The sequence below is a fragment of the Amphibalanus amphitrite genome, unplaced genomic scaffold, assembly GCF_019059575.1.
Source record: "Amphibalanus amphitrite isolate SeventyFive unplaced genomic scaffold, NRLGWU_Aamphi_draft 000033F_arrow, whole genome shotgun sequence".
Lineage (NCBI taxonomy): Eukaryota > Metazoa > Arthropoda > Thecostraca > Balanomorpha > Balanidae > Amphibalanus > Amphibalanus amphitrite.
The window spans coordinates 25,558-44,463 of NW_024881529.1; the positions used below are offsets into that span (position 1 = coordinate 25,558).

Below are 18,906 nucleotides of genomic sequence, written 5' to 3' on the forward strand. Positions count from 1 at the left end.
AAAACTCATGATAACTCAATAAATAAATGCAAAATGCAATGCCGTTTGCAGATAACCATAGAAGCAGATAGCAATTTGGATAAATCTCTGAAAAATCTAGCGACCTAGGATAATTTTTTCCACAACCAAAGAACTATTCGTAAGAAATGCCTATTACGAACATCTAGCACTTATCCACACCCCGCGGCCCCCGTGGGGCATAACATAACACATAACACATAGGTGATAGGTGAGTGATCATCGAGAGTTTTTTTCAGATTTAACCTGCATAATAGTAGGATGCTTCTGGAATTTTATTTTGCATTACGCGATAATTTTCAGGGCATCCATGATCCAGGACTCCTGAATGATATCAAACTCAGTGCAAGTGGCTTTGAATGAATACAAATCAAAATTGAAATGAAGTCACAGTTTATGCCGGGATTTTTGCTGGATATGAATATTGGCAAGTATGGCTTGGCTCAGGCTATAGGGCCACCCTATAGTGAACATGCTGCAAAATCTGGAAGTTCAGAACATGTTGTGTGGAAGCCTTCTGCGATCAAAAGCACCAGTTTGATGCACGGCTTGTCCACCAGAGCTCTGTTCCAGTTTGGACGCTGTTTTTTTCAGCGTGCTGTCGGTTTTCCCCATATAAGGAAGTTATTGCTGGTGCTTCTTGGCATCTCATTGGTCTAACGAATAGACCACTTGAATTTGACCAATGCAGAGCCAAGAAGTAGCAGCATGCTCGCAGCCTGCTGATAAATAACGGGGCGAACGAACAAAGCTCAGGGCCTCTTTTTTACGAGTTCCCGTACAATGGGTGATGGCGCTTTTACTTTCAGTTGATGCCACCCCAGCTGCAGCAATTGTATTGCTGTGTGGATCGTCCTCGATGTCCTTGCTTAGTGCTTCATCATCAGTGGGTTGTTGTCGCACAGGATTACATTGCTTTGGAGAGGTTGGGCATGCTTGAGCAGGTAACAACACTGTATGAACCTTGAGCCTGCTGGTATCCTACCTGACGCAGCATCTGCACCTGTGTGGCAGTGTGCTGGGACTTTTGATGTTGAACCTGAATATCAGCAACTTTTCTTTGAGTTGCAGTATTTTCAAATTTTTATGTTGTCGAGCAATTGGTCTGAGATTTGGGAAGATCTTAATCAGCATTTGTAGTCTCGGTACCCTCTATGAGGCTCTTGCAGCCCAGCACAAATATCAGGCACTGTTCCAGCACATATACCAGTGTCAGTGCTTCTCCATTGTCAGCAGCATGCTTTGGCTTGGCTTCGGCATTCATAGAGGAGTGGAATAGTCGAGTAGGCTCGGTGTTCGTAGAGGACATTCACAAGAAACCGTCTCAGGGTCATGCTCTGAACATGCGACTGCCTCAGCTAAAGTCCCTAGTTAGAAGCAGTGGGGACGCATTTGGTTAGGGTGTCATCACGCAGTGCAGATGGTTCTGGGTTCAATTCCCGGTGCTGCCCGTCCCGCGAGCGTTGTCCCCAGCTGTGTCCCCAGGAGTGTGGTGGGCTCCCACACTAGCCGTAGCACAGGGGGGGGGGGGGTATGGAGGAAAAGCAGGAGCCTTCCCGTAAGTGTGCGCATCAGCCTGTGGGAAGGATGGCGACAGACGAAATAGATAAATAAAAAGAATAGTGGGAGGCGTGCCATGCTGGACGTTGGGAAAGTCAGGATAAATCACACCCAGGTCCAATTGTGCACTCTTAGAAAGGTAGAGCCCGCTGGTGTTCTTGTAATATACACCATTTGTCTTGATGCAATATGCATTCACCAAGACAAATTTGTAGGAGTGTGCCGATGATCTGAGGGGTGTTCACGGGCACCGCACACTGCTGCGTGCGGTGTGTGCGGTGTGTGCAGCAGGCGTGGGGGTAGGGGATGGGTAGGCGGGTCTGGCGTCACGGCTGCGTGCGGTGGACGGTCCGCTGTGGCCAGTCCCGACCGGCCACAGCGGTCGCTGTGTGCGTTGACGGAAGGCTGACGTAGGGACGCAGTGGGCCGAGCTTGGAGGCTGTGTGCGGTCCGACCGCACTCAGGGCCCGTAAACAGCCCTCGGGGCTCCTGGAGGCTATCGCCCGTGACCCCTTGTATCCTGTGGCGAGTTTTTACCAGGTACTGCCGGGGGAAGTTCAGTGCAGCGAGGAGCTTCGGTCCTCTGATACCCGTCATCGCACCCGTATCGACACGGGCCTGTCTGGTCACTCCGCCGACCATCTTCGCTTTACTTGAGAGGCTCCTGAACTTTCCCGTCTTCTCATTAGACTTCTCAAGATTGGTTTCCCCGCACCAGCGGCAGGGAGAGCTGCAGGTTCCTTTCTGAGTGCTTCAGGGGTGAGGGGCGCGGCTGTACCTACCGCATTCTCGCTGGTTCTGGGACTTCTGAGTAGCCATTGTGGGCTATTGTGTCGCTGCTGCTGAAATGAGAACAGTCGCCTGGTCTTCATCAGATTCAGTTGTGTCACTTGTCACGTTGAATAGAAAGACAGCTGGATCTCTGAGTTCCACAGGCCTGGAACCAGGATCCGGATGTTAAGGGAGCATCTGCAGCTGTTCTTGAGTCAGCTTGATGAGCTGAACTGGCTGCTGTGCTGCTCCTGCGGTGATGCTTCTGGGTTCTGTGTGTTCATGGCCGGTTGAGGTACCTATATGGGGCACCGGGCAGATCTTGTTCTAGCAAACCGACCGCGCCATGTTGGGTCGGTCACACAACACGCTGCAATGAGATGACACGTGCATTCACATGGGAAGTCGTTCCTGTAAGGAAAGGTGAAGAGTCAGCATGAGCACGCTTAGCCCGGCCGAACCGAACCGCCGGGATCAGGTGTACTTCGTTGGACATTCACAATGCACATGCAGACACACTGAAGGCACACTGAAACAATTACCTACGTGTGCAGAACGAGCCGAGCACAGTCAAATACACACCCGTCACCCCGCAGGTAATCATCCCCACAGCGAGCCACGTATAATATCCTACAGTATTGATATTTGGAAATGTCCACCATTGTTATAATTCATGCTACTCTTGTTTTAATTACCCAAATCCTTTTCCAGGTTAATCAACGTCTGTAACTCAAGGCATCATGTCTAAGATATTTACGCCAACCAATCAAATGCGACTTACAAATGTCGCGATAGTCAGGATGAAGAAGACTGGGAAGCGATTTGAAATTGCCTGCTACAAGAACAAGGTGCTCTCCTGGCGAAGTAAAGTGTAAGTAGCTTGGATGACTATCCACCTTCACCTTGCCAGTTATTTTGGATGTCTACCATTCTTTGAACCTATGATTTTTTACTTTATCCTGCGTGCAAGTTAGCTATCCCCATCCTGAAGTCAGTTAAATCTGCAAAGTGCATGTTGACCAATGCCCTGGGTCCTTGCAGCCCTATTCCTTTTAGATATGTAAGGTTTCATTCAGTTGGATAGCATTGCTATCCAACTATCCACCCTGGCCCTGACCCTAAAGGGCCACCTCTTTCTTAACCCTAGAACGCCTAGGGGGGGGGGGGGTTGTATCAACCCCCCCCCCCTGAGGTTTTTTCGAAGTGCACGCTAAACGGCTTGTCGTAGCGGGCTGAAATTTTCAATACCCTCTGGGGCAACCTTTGCGCATCTTTTGCCGAAAAAAAATTGATCGGGTCATGTCAGGTCACGGAGTTATGACGTCATAAGAGGTACAGCCTCCGGCCGACAGTTACCAAACGTGTGCGCCGAATCCCTAGGTTTTCTGCCGGTGATACCCACATTGTTTGATGGATCATGATGAAACTTCCCATGCATGTTGGGGCAAGCATTGGCTATCGTGTGGTGCAAGAAAATTGACCGGGTCAGGTCAGGTCACGGAGCTATGACGTCACAAGAGGAACAGCGTCCGGTACTATTTTTGAAAAGCGCCCGAACCACTATTTTGCTAATTCTTGTCACCTCAATGGGAATATGCAGCAATATTAGCTTCTATAGGGAGCAAATGGACCTCCCAAATCCAAAAATACAATCAGATTTCAAAAATTTAAATTTTGATTTTTCGAATTTCTGCCGCCGACTGTGACCTTGCCGACTTCCGGCGCTCCCAACGCGCCATTTTTAGAGCTAGGGAAACGAAATACATACCAAACGATAGAGAATTGATCAAGGAACACGATAGTGAAGGTTTCAAGTCGATATCTCCCACCGTTTTGCCGCAATCGCCGCGGAAAGTTGAAAAAGTTTGATTTTTTCGGAAAATTTGACCTTTGACCGGTCATAAGTAGGTCAAATGTTGACCTAGGACCAAAAAATATACCACCAATCGCGAGATCTCGTTGAGAGCAATCCGTTGGTTTTTTCCGCTAAGCTCTACGACCTTCCGTTTCGAAACGCCAGGGGGGGGGGGTCGTAACAACCCCCCCCCCCTGGTCGTTCGTGTTATGAGAAATGGCCTGGTCGTGCGAGGGTTAAACTAAGGATAGTCAAAGGCATCTCCTTTGGCTCATGTAATTGTTGCTACCACGTTACAAAAATTGTCTGAACATGGGAAACGAACTACTTTCAGCGAGAAAGATATCGACGAGGTTCTTCAGAGCCACACTGTGTTCCTGAATGTGTCAAAAGGTCAAGTGGCTAAGAAGGAGGAGCTGCAGAAGGCGTTCGGGACCGACGACTCGACCAAGGTGTGTCTGGAGATTCTGGAGAAGGGTGAGCTGCAGGTCTCCGAGAAGGAGCGGCACGCCCAGCTCGAGTCGACCTTCAAAGACATCGCCACCATCGTCTCCGGTGAGAAGCAGGCTCCGACTCACTCGGGGTGAGAAGCAGACCCCGCCTCACTCGGGGTGAGAAGCAGGCTCCGACTCACTCGGACCGGGAATATACACTGAGGGAGTTCTTGCTGGAGACTAGCTGCGCCCTCTCCACTTGACTGACGTGCTGGAAGCGCACAGTTTAGAAAGGATTTGATCAGAAAGAGTATAAATAGAAGCTGATAGAAAGAGGTAAAAGGAGCTTCGGGAGTTCATAGGAGTAGGACGTTTATGCTCTCTCTTGTGTGATATTGAACTTTTTATATCAAAATATGTTTTTCATCTGTGGTAGGCGATTATTCACACAGGTCTTGTTCACAAATATCGCCGATTGAAATATAGGAAACGTTCTCGTGACGATACGCATTGCATTTTTCCAGATAAGTGCGTGAATCCTGAAACCAAGCGTCCATACCCAGTCACAATGATAGAGAAGGGCATGAAAGACATGCACTTCTCAGTGAAACCCAACAGAAACTCCAAACAGCAGGTATGTTTGTAATGGGATGGGGACATGTTTACCAATATTGTGGTTTCGAATGCTCTGGGACGCCAGTCGTTTCCTGAACCCCGATGCTTAGCACCTCTGAATCTCGGCCACATGTGACATTCTGATTTCTGACATTACCAGTTATTATAATGCTAATGTATTGCCGTTAACATGAAGCCAAATGCGCTGGACCTCTGCAAGTTACTGTTGATGTGTACGATAGAGCGTGCTCGTCACCGAATATGGTTTGTAACTCATTGTCTGAAGTGTCTCACGCCCTGACCTCTCCATCGTGACACGGGTGTGCCGTTGCCTGCCGTTGATCTGTGTCGACCTGTCCTTGACCTCGCCGCTCCGTTAACCCGCGCCCTGGTGGGGTCTGTTTATAACGCGACCTGGTGGGGGGGGGGGCTATTTTTGCCCCCCCCCCCGTATCTCCGAAACTACTGGACGGATCCGCAAAATTCAAACGGCGTTCGAAAGGCCTGTCAAATTTGTCGAAGGAAACCAAAATTCATTGACCTTGGGGTCACCGATGACGTTAAGGTCAGGTCAAAGATGAAATGTTTCACCGTTCACGGGTCTTCTAGGGAATGCGCTATAACACCGAGGAAAACGCATTTTGTCGAGAATCAGCGATAGGGCGTCAGTTGCCTAGTAGATATGTTGCTATTAGAGGTCACTGACAATACCAGGTCACGTCACAGGTCAGGTCACCAAGGGTCACAGGTCAGGTCACATGAGCCCAACTTTACTAAGGTTGTGTGATGCATGTTTTATGGCCAATTTTTCATTTCCAACTCAATGGTGTTGGTTATAAGACTATCAGGTACGGCTTAGGTCACTTTCTGGTGAAGTTCAGGTCAAGGTCGGGTCAAGGTCAGGCCAAAAAAGGTCAAATTTTAAAGTTGATAGTTTTGCATAAAATGGGTATTGATTCGATGCAGCTCGTCACGGGGAGTCTAATGGCGGTCTTTGTTTTGCGCTACGGGTTCTAGAATTGCTAAAAATTGAGTTTGAAAATTTGACATCAATTTTGAACAGTTTTTCGCTATAACTTCGCCAAAAAAAAGAGGTATCAATCTCAAATTTGGTATGTGGATGGAAGGCGGTAAGGACTGTAACATATATTCCGGTTTTTGCGAAATTCAAAAAACTTTTTGGATTTTTCGATCATTATATCCAAAAAAAATTATTCTTTTGATTTTGAGGGTCAAAATCCAAAAATTTCAAAAATCCGAGGTAGCAGTTTTGTAGACCTGCCAATTCTACAGCTTTTATGTCCTTATCATTTTTCTGTATTTGCAAAGCTATAGACCTGACAGCTCTTCCCGCGAAACCCTTTTTTGGGTCGAAAACGGCAGAACATGACGTCACTCTGACGTCATTTCCGGCCAACCTATCATAGCCTTTGGAAAATTTTTGGTCACCATGTGTAAAATTGATGTCCGGGAGGGTACTGAAAGTTTGGTTACGATCGGCGCAGCGGTTCTGGAGATATATCGAAAAGTCTGGAGGGGGGGGAGGGCAAAAAATAGCCCCCCCCCCCCCACCAGGTCGCGGGTTAACCTGTCTTTGACCTACCACTCCGCTGACCAGCTGCGCCATTGGTCTGTCGCTTGTTGACCTGTCCTTGACCTGCCGCTCCGTTGACCTGTCCTTGACCTGCCGCTCCGTTGACGTGAGTCATGACTGTGATGTTTCACCTGCCACGTCCGCAGGCGCTGGACGTTATCAAGCAGCTACAGAGTAGTGGCGTGATGCCCATCGAGCGGGCCCAGATGCGGCTGCGCGTGCAGCTGCCGGCCAAGGAGGGCAAACACGCCCGCAAGCGCATCAGGGAGATGAGCTCATCGGTGGAGGAGGATGACTGTGCCGACGGCCAGTTCACAATGGTGAGAGCCGCGCGACACGCGGAGATAGGGAGTCGTGATGGCGAGAATATGGGGTTCACAATGGTCAGAGCACAGTTCAGTGATGAGGGGGCGGTTCTTCATGGTGAAAATAGGTCCATGACGGGAAAAGGGGACTCATGACGATAGCACAGTGGTTCACAAGTTGAGTCCCTCACCTAACATAACCTAACCTAACCTAACCCAACCTAAAGAGGAAGTTCGGCATTATCATCAGATCACGTTCCAACGATATAGTTGAAGAGACGAATCCAGCTCGATGTGGGATGTCAGGTGTCGGGTCAACTCACAAGTCTCTCCAGTGTGACCGCTCCCTCTGCCCATCTGTTCCGCGCACTGACGGCTCCCTCCGTTCCAGGTGTGCCTCCTGGACCCGGGCCATTACCGAGCCGTGGACGAGCTGCTCCGCGCAGAGACCAAGGGCAAGGGCCACATGGAGCTGCTCAGCCTAAAGGAGGTGCGAGAGGGCGACTCGGCGCTCGAGTAGCCCACGGGACAGCTGGGGTGGGGCAGGGGGGAGGCGGCTGACGGGGCTCTCTGCTGTGATATAACCGCCGGCGCTGCGTCTGGGTACTGCGCGAGCGGTGGAAGCACGCCGCCTCGCGAATCGCGTGTTATATTCATGATCTGGTCGCGCTAATCATGTTGGTTGCTTCAGAAAATATACTGTTTATTTAAGCGTAAGCCTTTGCGCTTCGGTCATCACATCATATCACACCATTTGGAATAGGAGAGCTTACAGACAAATCTGAGTCAGTCTCAGAGTTAAAAGAGGAATGGCGAGGATGCAGAAGGCTTCGCGAGAGTGGTACGGCAAGCGTCCTGTTAGAGCGTGTGAACTAAAATGGCCAGCTACCTAGCAGTTTACAATAAACACAGATACATCTGGACCAAGAAGCTACCTCGGCCAAAGACGGTTCAGACACTGAGCATGAAACGGATAGCAAAATATGCACAATAGCAAATACAATGTCGTATACTAAATCATGAGTAGCAATCCATGCACGTACAGTAGCAGGCTAGTGTAAACGTTTAGCGTATGTCCCAATACCCCATAAAATAACGGGTTCTTCTCACAATATGAGCCAAAAGGCTCATGAATCAGCGCCCCATCTCAGCGTAAATAACACAATCCCCATCGTACTCAACAGCAGCCTAACAACCACCGATATTGTCTTTTACGATCCCCGGCTAAGCCCCTGCCTAAAACTACGCACAATAACTATGCCCTAGCATAGCCGACTAACCATTGCCCCCGGCTTTTAACTGCGGCAGCAGTATTCGCTGAAAGACCCTTAGATATTTTTTCCCCACTCGTAGTGTGAAGCTCATCCGCTGGAAGAATAGCGCAATAAATCGCGACGCCTTTGACCCGCTAACATTAGCGCCTAATGATTCGACGCCCAATGATTCGACACCGGTTTTAGCCCAGTCACACTTCGGAGTACACGGCCACACTAGACGTAACGACACGCTCACCGGGACATAAATGCCAGTACCACGGGCCACTTAGCCGTCCAACATCGCTGCACAACACTAAACATGTGGCCCATATGGCAGTTTTTCGGCCGAGCGTTCTAGGGAAGACACAATGAGACGGCTGGGCTGCCGGTATCGTTCGTGATGTTAACAAACTATCGTCAACCGGGAGTTCTCTCGCTTGATCGGTTGCTCAGCCGCCCGCAGTGTCTGATTCTTATGAAGATGACATCTGTGTGATATGATACGGCTTTACTCGAACAACAGCGCGCCGATCACGGGATATTCATAGCCCGGTCACAGTCAGGTCATCGAACGATTGCCACTAAGTGGTTCAGTTAGCTCAGCCCCGGCTTCAGATTCAGCGGACACTCGCCGAGCCAACGAACTCTTCTTGTGATGTAGCGTCGAGTTGCAGCCAATGTCTCTGTGATCCGATCTCTGTCAGATCGACTGCCACTGCCACTGTCACCCGTTCACTATCGCTGTCACAATGTCACAGTCATACTGTCACTGAGTCTCGGAGACCTCCGAGTACGAGCCAGCCGTGGAGAGCGTCTGCGACACATCACTCTCCTGCGCCGCCGCACTGGAGGAGGACTTCACGCCGAGCGCGGTCAGCAGAGGCGCCGGTCCGAGCGCCGCGGACACCGGAGCCGCCGCCGCCGAGTCCTGATACTGCGAGTCCATGTGCGGGAGGACGGTGGGGAGTGCCGCTCCGACGGGCAACGCCGCCGGCACCGGCCACGGCGGCGCCGGCTGCGGCGAGTACGCCATCTGGAACTGCGGCGTCTGCGGCGAGTGCGCCACCATCTGCGGCGAGTGGCGCGGGTAGTGCGGCGAGTGGCCGGCCGGCTGCGGCGAGTAGGCCGCCGGCAGCGGCTGTTGGTGGTACTGCGGCGAGTGAGCGGCCTGCCGGTGCGCCGCCGGCTGCGGCGAGTGAGGCACCGGCCAGCCGCCGGCCGGCTGAGGTGACAGGTGGGCCGGGTAGCGCGTGCCGGCGCCTCCGGCCACCACCTCACTGTATGGCGGCGGCGCCGTGGTGGCACTGAACGCGCTCAGGCCCGGCCCGGCCGTGTATTGGGAGCTGCCCGTCCGCTGCGGCTGCCGGAGGCACAGGGACGGTCAACGCACCGTATTGTGAGCCTCAACACGTACCGGTTCAAACAGCGCACCGTGCTGTAAGCACGCCACCGGAAAAAGAAAATCAGCTAAGAGGCACAGCAACTGCACAAGTTGATTGTTCATGCCGTCTTTACTGTGCTACACTTAATGAAATCACTTACGTTATTGCTTCAGACAACACAATAATATCACACGTAAAGCTGGCTCACCAACAGCAGCTCAAACTGCCCAGAATGCTTAGTACGGTAAAGACTACCACGCTAGCCTCCGTTACCTGATAGTGTGGCCGCGGGGAGAGCTGCTGCCGGTTGTCGTACTGGCCCAGCTGGCCGTGCCGCTTGTCCATCAAAACCTGCAGCTCTAGCGGAGACATCTCCACCGAAGGGGCCTCCTCGATGGATATTCCTGCGGGCACAATATCATCCTCAGATAAGCTAACAGCTCCTTGCCAGTCACACCTACCCGGACATGATAGTGAAAGCACTAGCAAAAATGGAAAACAATCATGCACTGTCAACTACAGCCAGCAAACCAACAATTCCCGGTGCCAAGGTCAGTTCCATGTCTTTCTCTTCCACACCAAATCCCCGCTAGCCATGCAGCCCCCACCGACTCTGAGAGCCCCGCTCCACAACCCCGCCGTGATCTTACTCTGTGCGCGAGCCGCCAGCGTCCTGGCCTGTGTGATGTTATCCAGCTCGGTGAGAACCTGGACCATCTCCGGGCGATCCTTGGCACGGCGGCTGACGCACAGCTGACGGTCACAGGGGAGAGGTTACGTACGGGGTCAGGCAGGTCACGGGTCACAGACGGGGGTAAAATCAGGTGTAGAAGTCATAAGATCACATATGACAGCCAGAGACGTCGACGAGCCTATTTGCCAATTTATATGTTCCATTTCAATATCGTGATAATTAGATGCTCGAATAAAAAATCGCCTATTCTACACATTGTCTTACATTCAAACAAGCTCAAATCATTCGCATAAAATGTCCCACAAACACTTATAAGTCCGCGAGGTAGAGCAAGTTACGGCACAGCTCTTGGACTGACAAGGAAGGTCATCTTGTCACTCACCTCTCCCACCCGCAGCAGGGCGGGGAAGATGTCCTGGTCCTCGACGCCTCCCTTCCGATCCATCAGAGCGTTCTTGTCCGGGGCTTCCTCCACCAGAGCTTTCTGAAAAACACGACAGGTCCGGGTCGGATAAGGCTGTGGGTACCATACTGCTGGAGGCAGACGTCGGTACGAGTCTCCATATTTAACCTTTGGTCCCGATGGGAAACGATGTGATAGAACTAAATTTCGGTAAGTACATATTAAATAATGGTGAGCTTTTGGGTTCAAAATGTGACACAGAAGGTCAGATGCTCAAAAGGAAAATAAATACAATTGAGGTACCAGACATTTACCTTCATTTAAAGTATTAAGCATTCTTGTCACTCATTTAAAAACAAAGCGTTGCATACAACTCACCAACATTTTTATGGGCCGCTTGTCGTCATAGGCAGGAAGTCCGGTGGTAAGCTCGAAAAGAACCTGTAAAAACATATGATTATAAATATATCACACTTATATAAAAACGTGAATGGGAAATACGAGCTTAAAAACGCCGGGAAGTAAGTACCCTTGTAACGTACTTTCACGATGGGACTGTAACAGAAGTAACAGCGTAACTCCCACACCCTGTCCCTTACTCCTTCCCGCTCTCTGCTCCCCACCGTCACCTCACTCACCACGCCGAAACTGAATGTGTCCACCTTCTCGGAGAGTTTGCGCGACCGGAGGTACTCGTCGGGTAGGTAGGGCCGCGTGCCGTGAACCCGGGTCACTGTGAGACTCGTGTGCTTCTCCTGAGGAAACTCGCGAGCCAGACCGAAGTCGCCTATCTTGGCCTCAAGGTGGTGGTCCAGAAGAATGTTGGCGCTATGGATCGCAGAGGGTATCTGTTAGGAGGGGCCTAACAGAGAGAAATGACGTCTGTCCAGGACAGAGGAATGAGGACAGATATAAACGGCGAGCCGAAGTTGTCCTGTCATTGGAGATAGCCAACTGAGTTTCAATCATGAACCATGGTGAAAATGAAACATCAAAGAGATTCATTGGCAAAGGACAATACACGCTTCTGTAGACATCGGCCAAGGCAACACAAGTCAAATAAATATGAGCGAATTGATAAAAGGAACAGCCCAGAAAAAAGTAACCGATCGCGCCTCACCACCAAGTTATCCACATACCCCGCACATAGCGTATATCTCCTACCCAGCGGCCACTCCCAGCGCAAGGCCCGTCTGTTCGTTACCTCTTGATATCGCCGTGTATGAGCGGCGTGGTGCCACGTGTGTGCAGGAACTGGAGACCCCGTGCCGTGCCGCGTGCCACGTTATGACGCTGCAGCCACGTGAGCGGAGTCGAGCCGCGCTGTGCGCAAAACAATCGTAAGACAGGGTAAGAGGGAGGAGGGGGTGAGTCGTGTCGGGGGAGAATGACGAAGGCGAGCCGAGGAGACTAGAACAAGGGCGAGGGTGAGGGCGGGACGAAGCGACTTGGAGACGGGATACGAGCGGGAACAACACTGGAATAATTTGTCACGGGACGAGCGGGGGCGGGGTGGGCTGAGCGAGTCACTGAGCAGTGAGCATTGAGCAAGGCCAGACATAGCACAGATTCAGGGGAAAGAGCGGGACTTGTAGCCGCCAGCCGGACACCGCCGTGGCAAGCATCGGACAAAATTGAACAAATAGCAAGCACTAAATTTAATTGAGCGTCAGCTAAACATCTGACAGCACGATCGCTATTATCCAACATCACATTTGGTCCCGCCAGGTTAAGTCACAAATATATCGCCACTATACGCCTCCTTTCCCGACCCATCAATATATCTACATCAAACCTCATCCCCTGCCCTGCCGTCCCGGTACCTACCCTGCACATGATGCGGTCGAGCAGACTGCCGTTATCCATGAACTGGTAGAGCAGCAGCGGCTCGGGTCCCGAGATGCTGTAGCCACACAGCGGCAGAATATTATCGTGTCGACACGAGTTGAGGATGCGCAGCTCCTCCAGGGTTTGTCTGATCTGCTCCTTCTGCTCGGCCTCAGTCCGACCCGTGGCAGCCTGCAATCAATTGACCTGTCAGGGATACTGCTGGGGGGCGTACCAATACGGAAATTTGCGAGTCAATTCGTCAACAAAACCCATATATGCGGTAAGCGTCGCAACTAGTTTGTCTCGTTCGTCTTGCAGGTGTTAGTGACGTCATTCTACGCCGTCACTCGTCGGTAAAACGATCCCCCAAGCTGGCAGACCCAGTCCAAACAACCCCAGTAGTCCAGTCACCTCCATCACCCGGTCCTAGACATCTTCCCCTCCTAATCAGACTCCCAATAACAGTCGCCGTCGGTCCGTCGCCCTCCTCCCCCCCCCCCTCATATTCTCTCCCGCCCCACTCCCCTGCAAGTATCACCTCCGGTCTCATCTACCCACCTGTGTGATGCGTTTGATGGCCCAAGTGGTGTTTTTCCAGGTGCCGCGGTACACCGTGCCGAAGCCGCCCGAGCCCAGTACGCGGTGCTGGCTCCAGCCCTCCGTGCCGGCCTCCAACTCCTTGTAAGGGATCTCGGGGATGTTTCCCAGACGGTCCCGGTAGCTGCTGTAGACGTCTGAGGGACAAGTGAGGGCGGCATGGGGAGAGCGGTCAGTGGGGGGAGGGGAGGGGTAACGCTCTGTCAGGGGGAGTCCGGATGGCGGTAACTTTTGTCCGATCTAGGTAAGGATTGTTTGTTAAGCCCAACTCAGAAGCTCACGTCAATGATTGTGTCTCGAAACACATCATGAAGAATTGGATTCAAAACTATGGCTCGTATAAAATGGCTGAAATTGTGACACACCAACGTTTGAGCGACACTCTTACTCACTACTTCTGTATAAGAACACCTTTTAATATCAATAAATTAAGCACAAATCAGACGCTCACCTTGCGAGTATTTTCGTTTGACCTCTGTCTCGTCCTGCGTCGTATTGCCTGTGCTGTTGCTGATTTTCTCCGGAGGAGCAGCTGAAGCCGCCGGCACTGCCACCGCTGAAGCTGCCGCTGCAGGCACTGCTGATGACGGTGTCACTGACGGTGCCGCTGCAGATGCCGGTGTGGGTGTCGGTGTCGTGACGGCAGCGGCGACGCTGGAGGCGGGTGCAGCGGTAGCACCCGGCGCCGGAGAGGTCGCAGGCGCGGGTGTAGGTGTGGAGCTGATTTCTCGGTGTCTGTTCGGGTCGGGAGGGAGCGCCGGCAGCGGCATCCCCGGGTGTGAGATGTTGTTCATCGTGTTGGTTGACATGCTGCAAAAAGAGAGGGAGAGGAGATAGAGATCATCGTGAACTTAAGACGTTAACGAGGTCCTGGCAGGACCTCACGGGAGTCTATGTATATTGCCTCTCGATTCAATTGATTACAAACATCGAAAATACTCAAAACGTTAAGCGATGGATATTCATCCCCATTTCATATGACATACACCACAAAATGTCTTCAAAGAGGCACAACACAACAGAAGCCAGAAACCGGCTAATTATTTGACCGTGAACAGTCAAGATTAATGAAACCAATGAGGGAAAGACTGGAGCACATACCTCATGTTCACCTTGCTATCGACGCCAAGTTTGGAGTCGAGCAGCATGGCTACCTCGTCAGCGCGCAGCTTGGTGGTCATCATCTCCTTGGTGAAGTTGTGGTTTAGGTTCATGTTGGATGACATCCCCGCACCGCCCTGTCAACATAGTTATAAAGGACGTCAACACAGAGGATGAAGTCGGTAGCAGCGTGCAAAAAGCATTTGAAGATTATACATACTCAATCTCATGGAATAAGCCAGCAATGAAGCAGCAATGAAGCAACTGGGGACATTTGTTATGACTGATGATTGGGACCAGGCCAACTTTAGCATTTGAAATGCAATGACGTATTCCGCGGATCTTTTTGATGCTCTATGACGGATGTCTGGTGAATAAAGGCGTAACCGTGCAAACGACCAAACTTTGTATATTGGATTACCGACTGCATAAATTGTAGACATCACTCACCGTGGCCCCGGCTGGCTGGGCAGCAGAGGCGGCGGATGCGGAGGAGGCGGCGGGCGGCAGGACTCCAAAGCCCGGCTGGGGGTACAGCGCCGCCTCCGCCCCCGCCCCGGGACCGACGGCCCCCGCCGCCGGCCAGGCGCCCGAGCCGCCCTCGGCCTTCTGTTTCTTCTGTTTCATCATGTGCGCCAGGATGCTCCCCCGACTGCCCTCGCCCTGCAGTAGCACGTGCAGCCGCGGGCTCGCTGTGACAGGGCAGAGTTAGGTCAGAGGGACGGACGGATGGCGGTGGTATACAGGCGTGACTAGCATAGTGACAGCGGAAAAACGACACGCGTTTTGACTATTCTGCGATAAGAGGTCATGAGTATGACAGACCGTCGGTGGGTCTGAGAAAGGGACGATTTACGGTGAGTCGGACAATGGTACAAACCCGTGTACAACTGCACAGGACAGCAGTTATTGAATCATTTGATACAAAATATGGCTACGATACGATTTTATCTGTACTAGAAATACCTGTGTTTACGAACCGTTTCCATGCAATCAGGCATAAATAAGTGACAGACACTCTTCAGATCACGACCAACACGGCGCCTGCTCATCACTTCTCAATCCCTAGTTCTCCCCTGACCCACCATAGTCCTGAATCAGCTTCATGGCCTGGTAGAAGCGCATCTTGGAGAGTATGACGAACAGCTCGTCGACAGTGGGGTCCTCGAGCGTCCATTCCTGAAGCACCTCTCGGGCCGGAGAGACGCCGTGTCGCTCGCGGTACTCCAGGTACCGAATGTCGTCCTGAGAGCGCTGCAGGTACTGTCCAGCTGTGTACAGAACCGCCGACTGCGGTCAGAAGACGGCGACGGCCGACAGCCCATCTGCCTTCACCTCAATGTATAGATGGTGTTAGGAGTTGTTAGGTGTGTCTATCTAGGGGATGTGTGACCGTGTGCACGTCATTACAGAATATTGATTGAATATTGGCATGTTTGAAAGGTCCAGGACCTTCCTCCAACTTGCATTGTCTTGTAAGCATGGGTAAAAAGGTGAAAGTCTTCAAGCCTAGGGTGATACTAAAGACTGACAAATAGAGGGTGCATGTGGGGCATTTCAAGCAAATGCCCTTCACAGCGCCTGAAATCAATGAAACCTTGCCTACCATTTTTAGAATGCAAAGTAAAATGAACAGCTCTTGTTCAGAAAAGTGTATGAAAAACTGCACACTGTACAGCAGCACACAAAAATAAAAGTTGCATAACACTCTTCAATGCAAGTACAGTGCTGAGATGATTTATAGTGGCTACCTATCAGCTTCACCATTGATTGTAAGAAGGCATTTCATGCTACTTACCCAGCTCTTTCCATTTTTCTGTGCTGTCCAGTTTCCTATAAATATCCTCCATGATGTGGTTGGGGATTTGATACAGCCTCCAACTACCTCCTTGTCCTGAAGCCATTTTATTCTGTAGAGAATAAGTTGGCTGAAAAACATGACATGCATGAGTCAATGAACACAATAAAATTCCATGTAAAAACATCAGAAATCTGATGTTTCTTATGCAAGGGAAAGCTTTTCAATGGATATAAGGATGCATACAAAAGAATTTAATTTCACTAAGTAAGGAAAATTATCCATCAAGTATAAATGCAGATTTTGAAATTTGATGTGCAATTTTTCTCTCAATCAGCACATTTTACTGAATACTGTGTCACTTCAGAGTTCAGACTTCAGAGAAGGATAGGTAAGGTAATATTGGGTTAGTTTTTGTGATGTCTTTGTACTAGTCATTATAGCACTTTATTGGCAATTTGACTTGGTTTTGAGCTAGCCAGAATACCTTCATTACAATTATTTCTACATTTATATTTCTGCACTTTTGAGACTTGGTAGGTAGCTTGGTAGGTGGCAGTGCTTATTCCAATGCCATTTGCCATCATTCCATTTTGGTGTGGTAGTTCTAAAAACAAATGTGTTATGTGGCCTAGAGTGATGCAAGGTGACGTGGTTTTAGTGCATCTCTTACAAGTTAACTGCTGGTAATTTCCTTCTCCCTTCTCTTCAATCCATTAGGTTGGCTACTCAGTACTCACAGACCAGGGAACCCCAAACAGGTGAGTTGAATTATGAATAAAATTAAGCCTTTTTAACTGAAGGTGAATAAATTAAATTGACCAAACTTGAAAAACACCAATCAAGTATACGACAAAAGAGCCTCACCACTACGCACCTAAGCCAGAACAATGCTCAAGTTTTGAGTTTTCATCATTTAAGATAAGCATGTTATAAATGAAGTAGTCCATCCATATGAATAATGAATTTAAAGTTAGAATAAACTAACAGATTGAGATACAAACACATCCCTGCATAAAATCAAAATTAACGAAATAAATGGATTATTATTATTATTATTATTATTATTATAACTTCTTATGAACCTCAATATCTCAATCTGTATTCAGCTTTTGGTATTTATATACATTAGGTCGACACTTTCATTTAATTCCATTCAAAAACAAACTTGGACAATAGGGGCGACACATGTTCACTCATGATATTTTGACAATAAATCACTGGCAGTGGCATATGCATGGCATTGGCAATGGTAAATCCGCTCAATGACAATGACAATGACAAATCAAGAGCGTATGTTGGACATATGCATCAGACTCGAGTCAAACCTGAACTGAAATCAACTGAAATCAAATCAAATCAATTGAAGTTGAAATGAAATAGAGGTCCAGCCCAAGGTCCAGCCCCACCATTGCCAAATTGAAATGCCACGGATACGAATCTCACTGCTCAACCCAACCATTAAACAGCCTGTGCAAAACTTGGTCAAACTTACACTCCACTTCTTTATGTGAACAAATAATGCACTCAATCTTACTTCTCTGGCTTCTGAAGTTCTTTTTAAAGTAAGAAAGACTGTCAGTATTGATATTGTTGCTGCGCGTTATAACATTATTTTTTTCAATGCGTGCAAAATACACGTGCAACATTAGAGCCGTACGCGAATAATTTAGTGGTCTAAAAAAATCGTCGCACCTGCGGCAAAATAGCGTTGAAAAGTGGCCTGCCATATTTCCTCAAATATCTTTGGAGATTTTTGGCATGTAGATAAAATCGATAAAATATGGCAATGGTAAATCCGCTCAATGACAATGACAATGACAAATCAAGAGCGTATGTTGGACATATGCATCAGACTCGAGTCAAACCTGAACTGAAATCAACTGAAATCAAATCAAATCAATTGAAGTTGAAATGAAATAGAGGTCCAGCCCAAGGTCCAGCCCCACCATTGCCAAATTGAAATGCCACGGATACGAATCTCACTGCTCAACCCAACCATTAAACAGCCTGTGCAAAACTTGGTCAAACTTACACTCCACTTCTTTATGTGAACAAATAATGCACTCAATCTTACTTCTCTGGCTTCTGAAGTTCTTTTTAAAGTAAGAAAGACTGTCAGTATTGATATTGTTGCTGCGCGTTATAACATTATTTTTTTCAAAATGCGTGCAAAATACACGTGCAACATTAGAGCCGTACGCGAATAATTTAGTGGTCTAAAAAAATCGTCGCACCTGCGGCAAAATAGCGTTGAAAAGTGGCCTGCCATATTTCCTCAAATATCTTTGGAGATTTTTGGCATGTAGATAAAATCGATAAAATAGCAGCACTACATACTGATTTCATCATTTAATTCACACCATAATTCGAAGCACTTGGCCCGTCTTTTACTGTCAAGCTTGTGCATTTCTGATTTCATTGTCGGCTTCTAACCATCCAACGGCCAGCCTGTGAGTTGCGACTCACGGACCACTCTGTTGAAACGTGGCTGTAATCCAGAATCCTTTCTTTTTTCATTTCGTCCTTTCTCCCGTCTCCGTATTCATCTGGACTCGCCTCGAAGTCACGGCGGGTCGCTCACGGGCAGAGTCGTCCGTGCGACCACTGCATCGTGCACGTACCAACCGCCCTCCCTTCCCCATCCTTCCTCCTGACACACGGCGGTGATCGTCTGTTTGTTTTTGTGATGG

At 49.5% G+C, this 18,906-nt stretch overlaps 2 protein-coding genes across 7 annotated transcripts; one reads left to right on the forward strand and one right to left on the reverse strand.

Moving 5' to 3' along the window:
- The first annotated feature begins 155 nt into the window (after positions 1-155).
- Positions 156-7,864, forward strand: LOC122368881 (ribosome maturation protein SBDS-like). 2 transcript variants are annotated; one of them, XM_043343195.1, is made up of 6 exons: positions 156-229; positions 3,061-3,220; positions 4,539-4,759; positions 5,163-5,272; positions 6,994-7,167; positions 7,544-7,864. In XM_043343195.1, exons 2-6 carry the CDS (start codon positions 3,090-3,092, stop codon positions 7,670-7,672), a joined length of 765 nt encoding a protein of 254 aa, XP_043199130.1. In that variant the 5' UTR covers positions 156-229; positions 3,061-3,089; the 3' UTR covers positions 7,673-7,864. The 2 variants fall into 2 exon arrangements, with proteins under 2 accessions (XP_043199130.1, XP_043199136.1); XM_043343201.1 differs by lacking the exon at positions 156-229 and adding an exon at positions 230-274.
- On the reverse strand, positions 7,835-18,301 carry LOC122368864 (interleukin-1 receptor-associated kinase 1-like). 5 transcript variants are annotated; one of them, XM_043343156.1, is made up of 15 exons: positions 18,291-18,301; positions 16,214-16,343; positions 15,501-15,686; positions 14,866-15,107; positions 14,416-14,552; positions 13,766-14,124; positions 13,276-13,451; positions 12,715-12,906; positions 12,092-12,210; positions 11,526-11,715; positions 11,266-11,328; positions 10,867-10,968; positions 10,441-10,543; positions 10,064-10,194; positions 7,835-9,768 (listed from the first exon to the last, which is right to left on the reverse strand). In XM_043343156.1, exons 2-15 carry the CDS (start codon positions 16,317-16,319, stop codon positions 9,175-9,177), a joined length of 2,700 nt encoding a protein of 899 aa, XP_043199091.1. In that variant the 5' UTR covers positions 16,320-16,343; positions 18,291-18,301; the 3' UTR covers positions 7,835-9,174. The 5 variants fall into 5 exon arrangements, with proteins under 5 accessions (XP_043199091.1, XP_043199118.1, XP_043199110.1 ...); XM_043343183.1 differs by lacking the exon at positions 18,291-18,301 and adding an exon at positions 17,751-17,840; XM_043343175.1 differs by lacking the exon at positions 18,291-18,301 and adding an exon at positions 17,751-17,779 and having other exon boundaries at positions 16,214-16,325.
- Between the last annotated feature and the right edge of the window lie 605 nt (positions 18,302-18,906).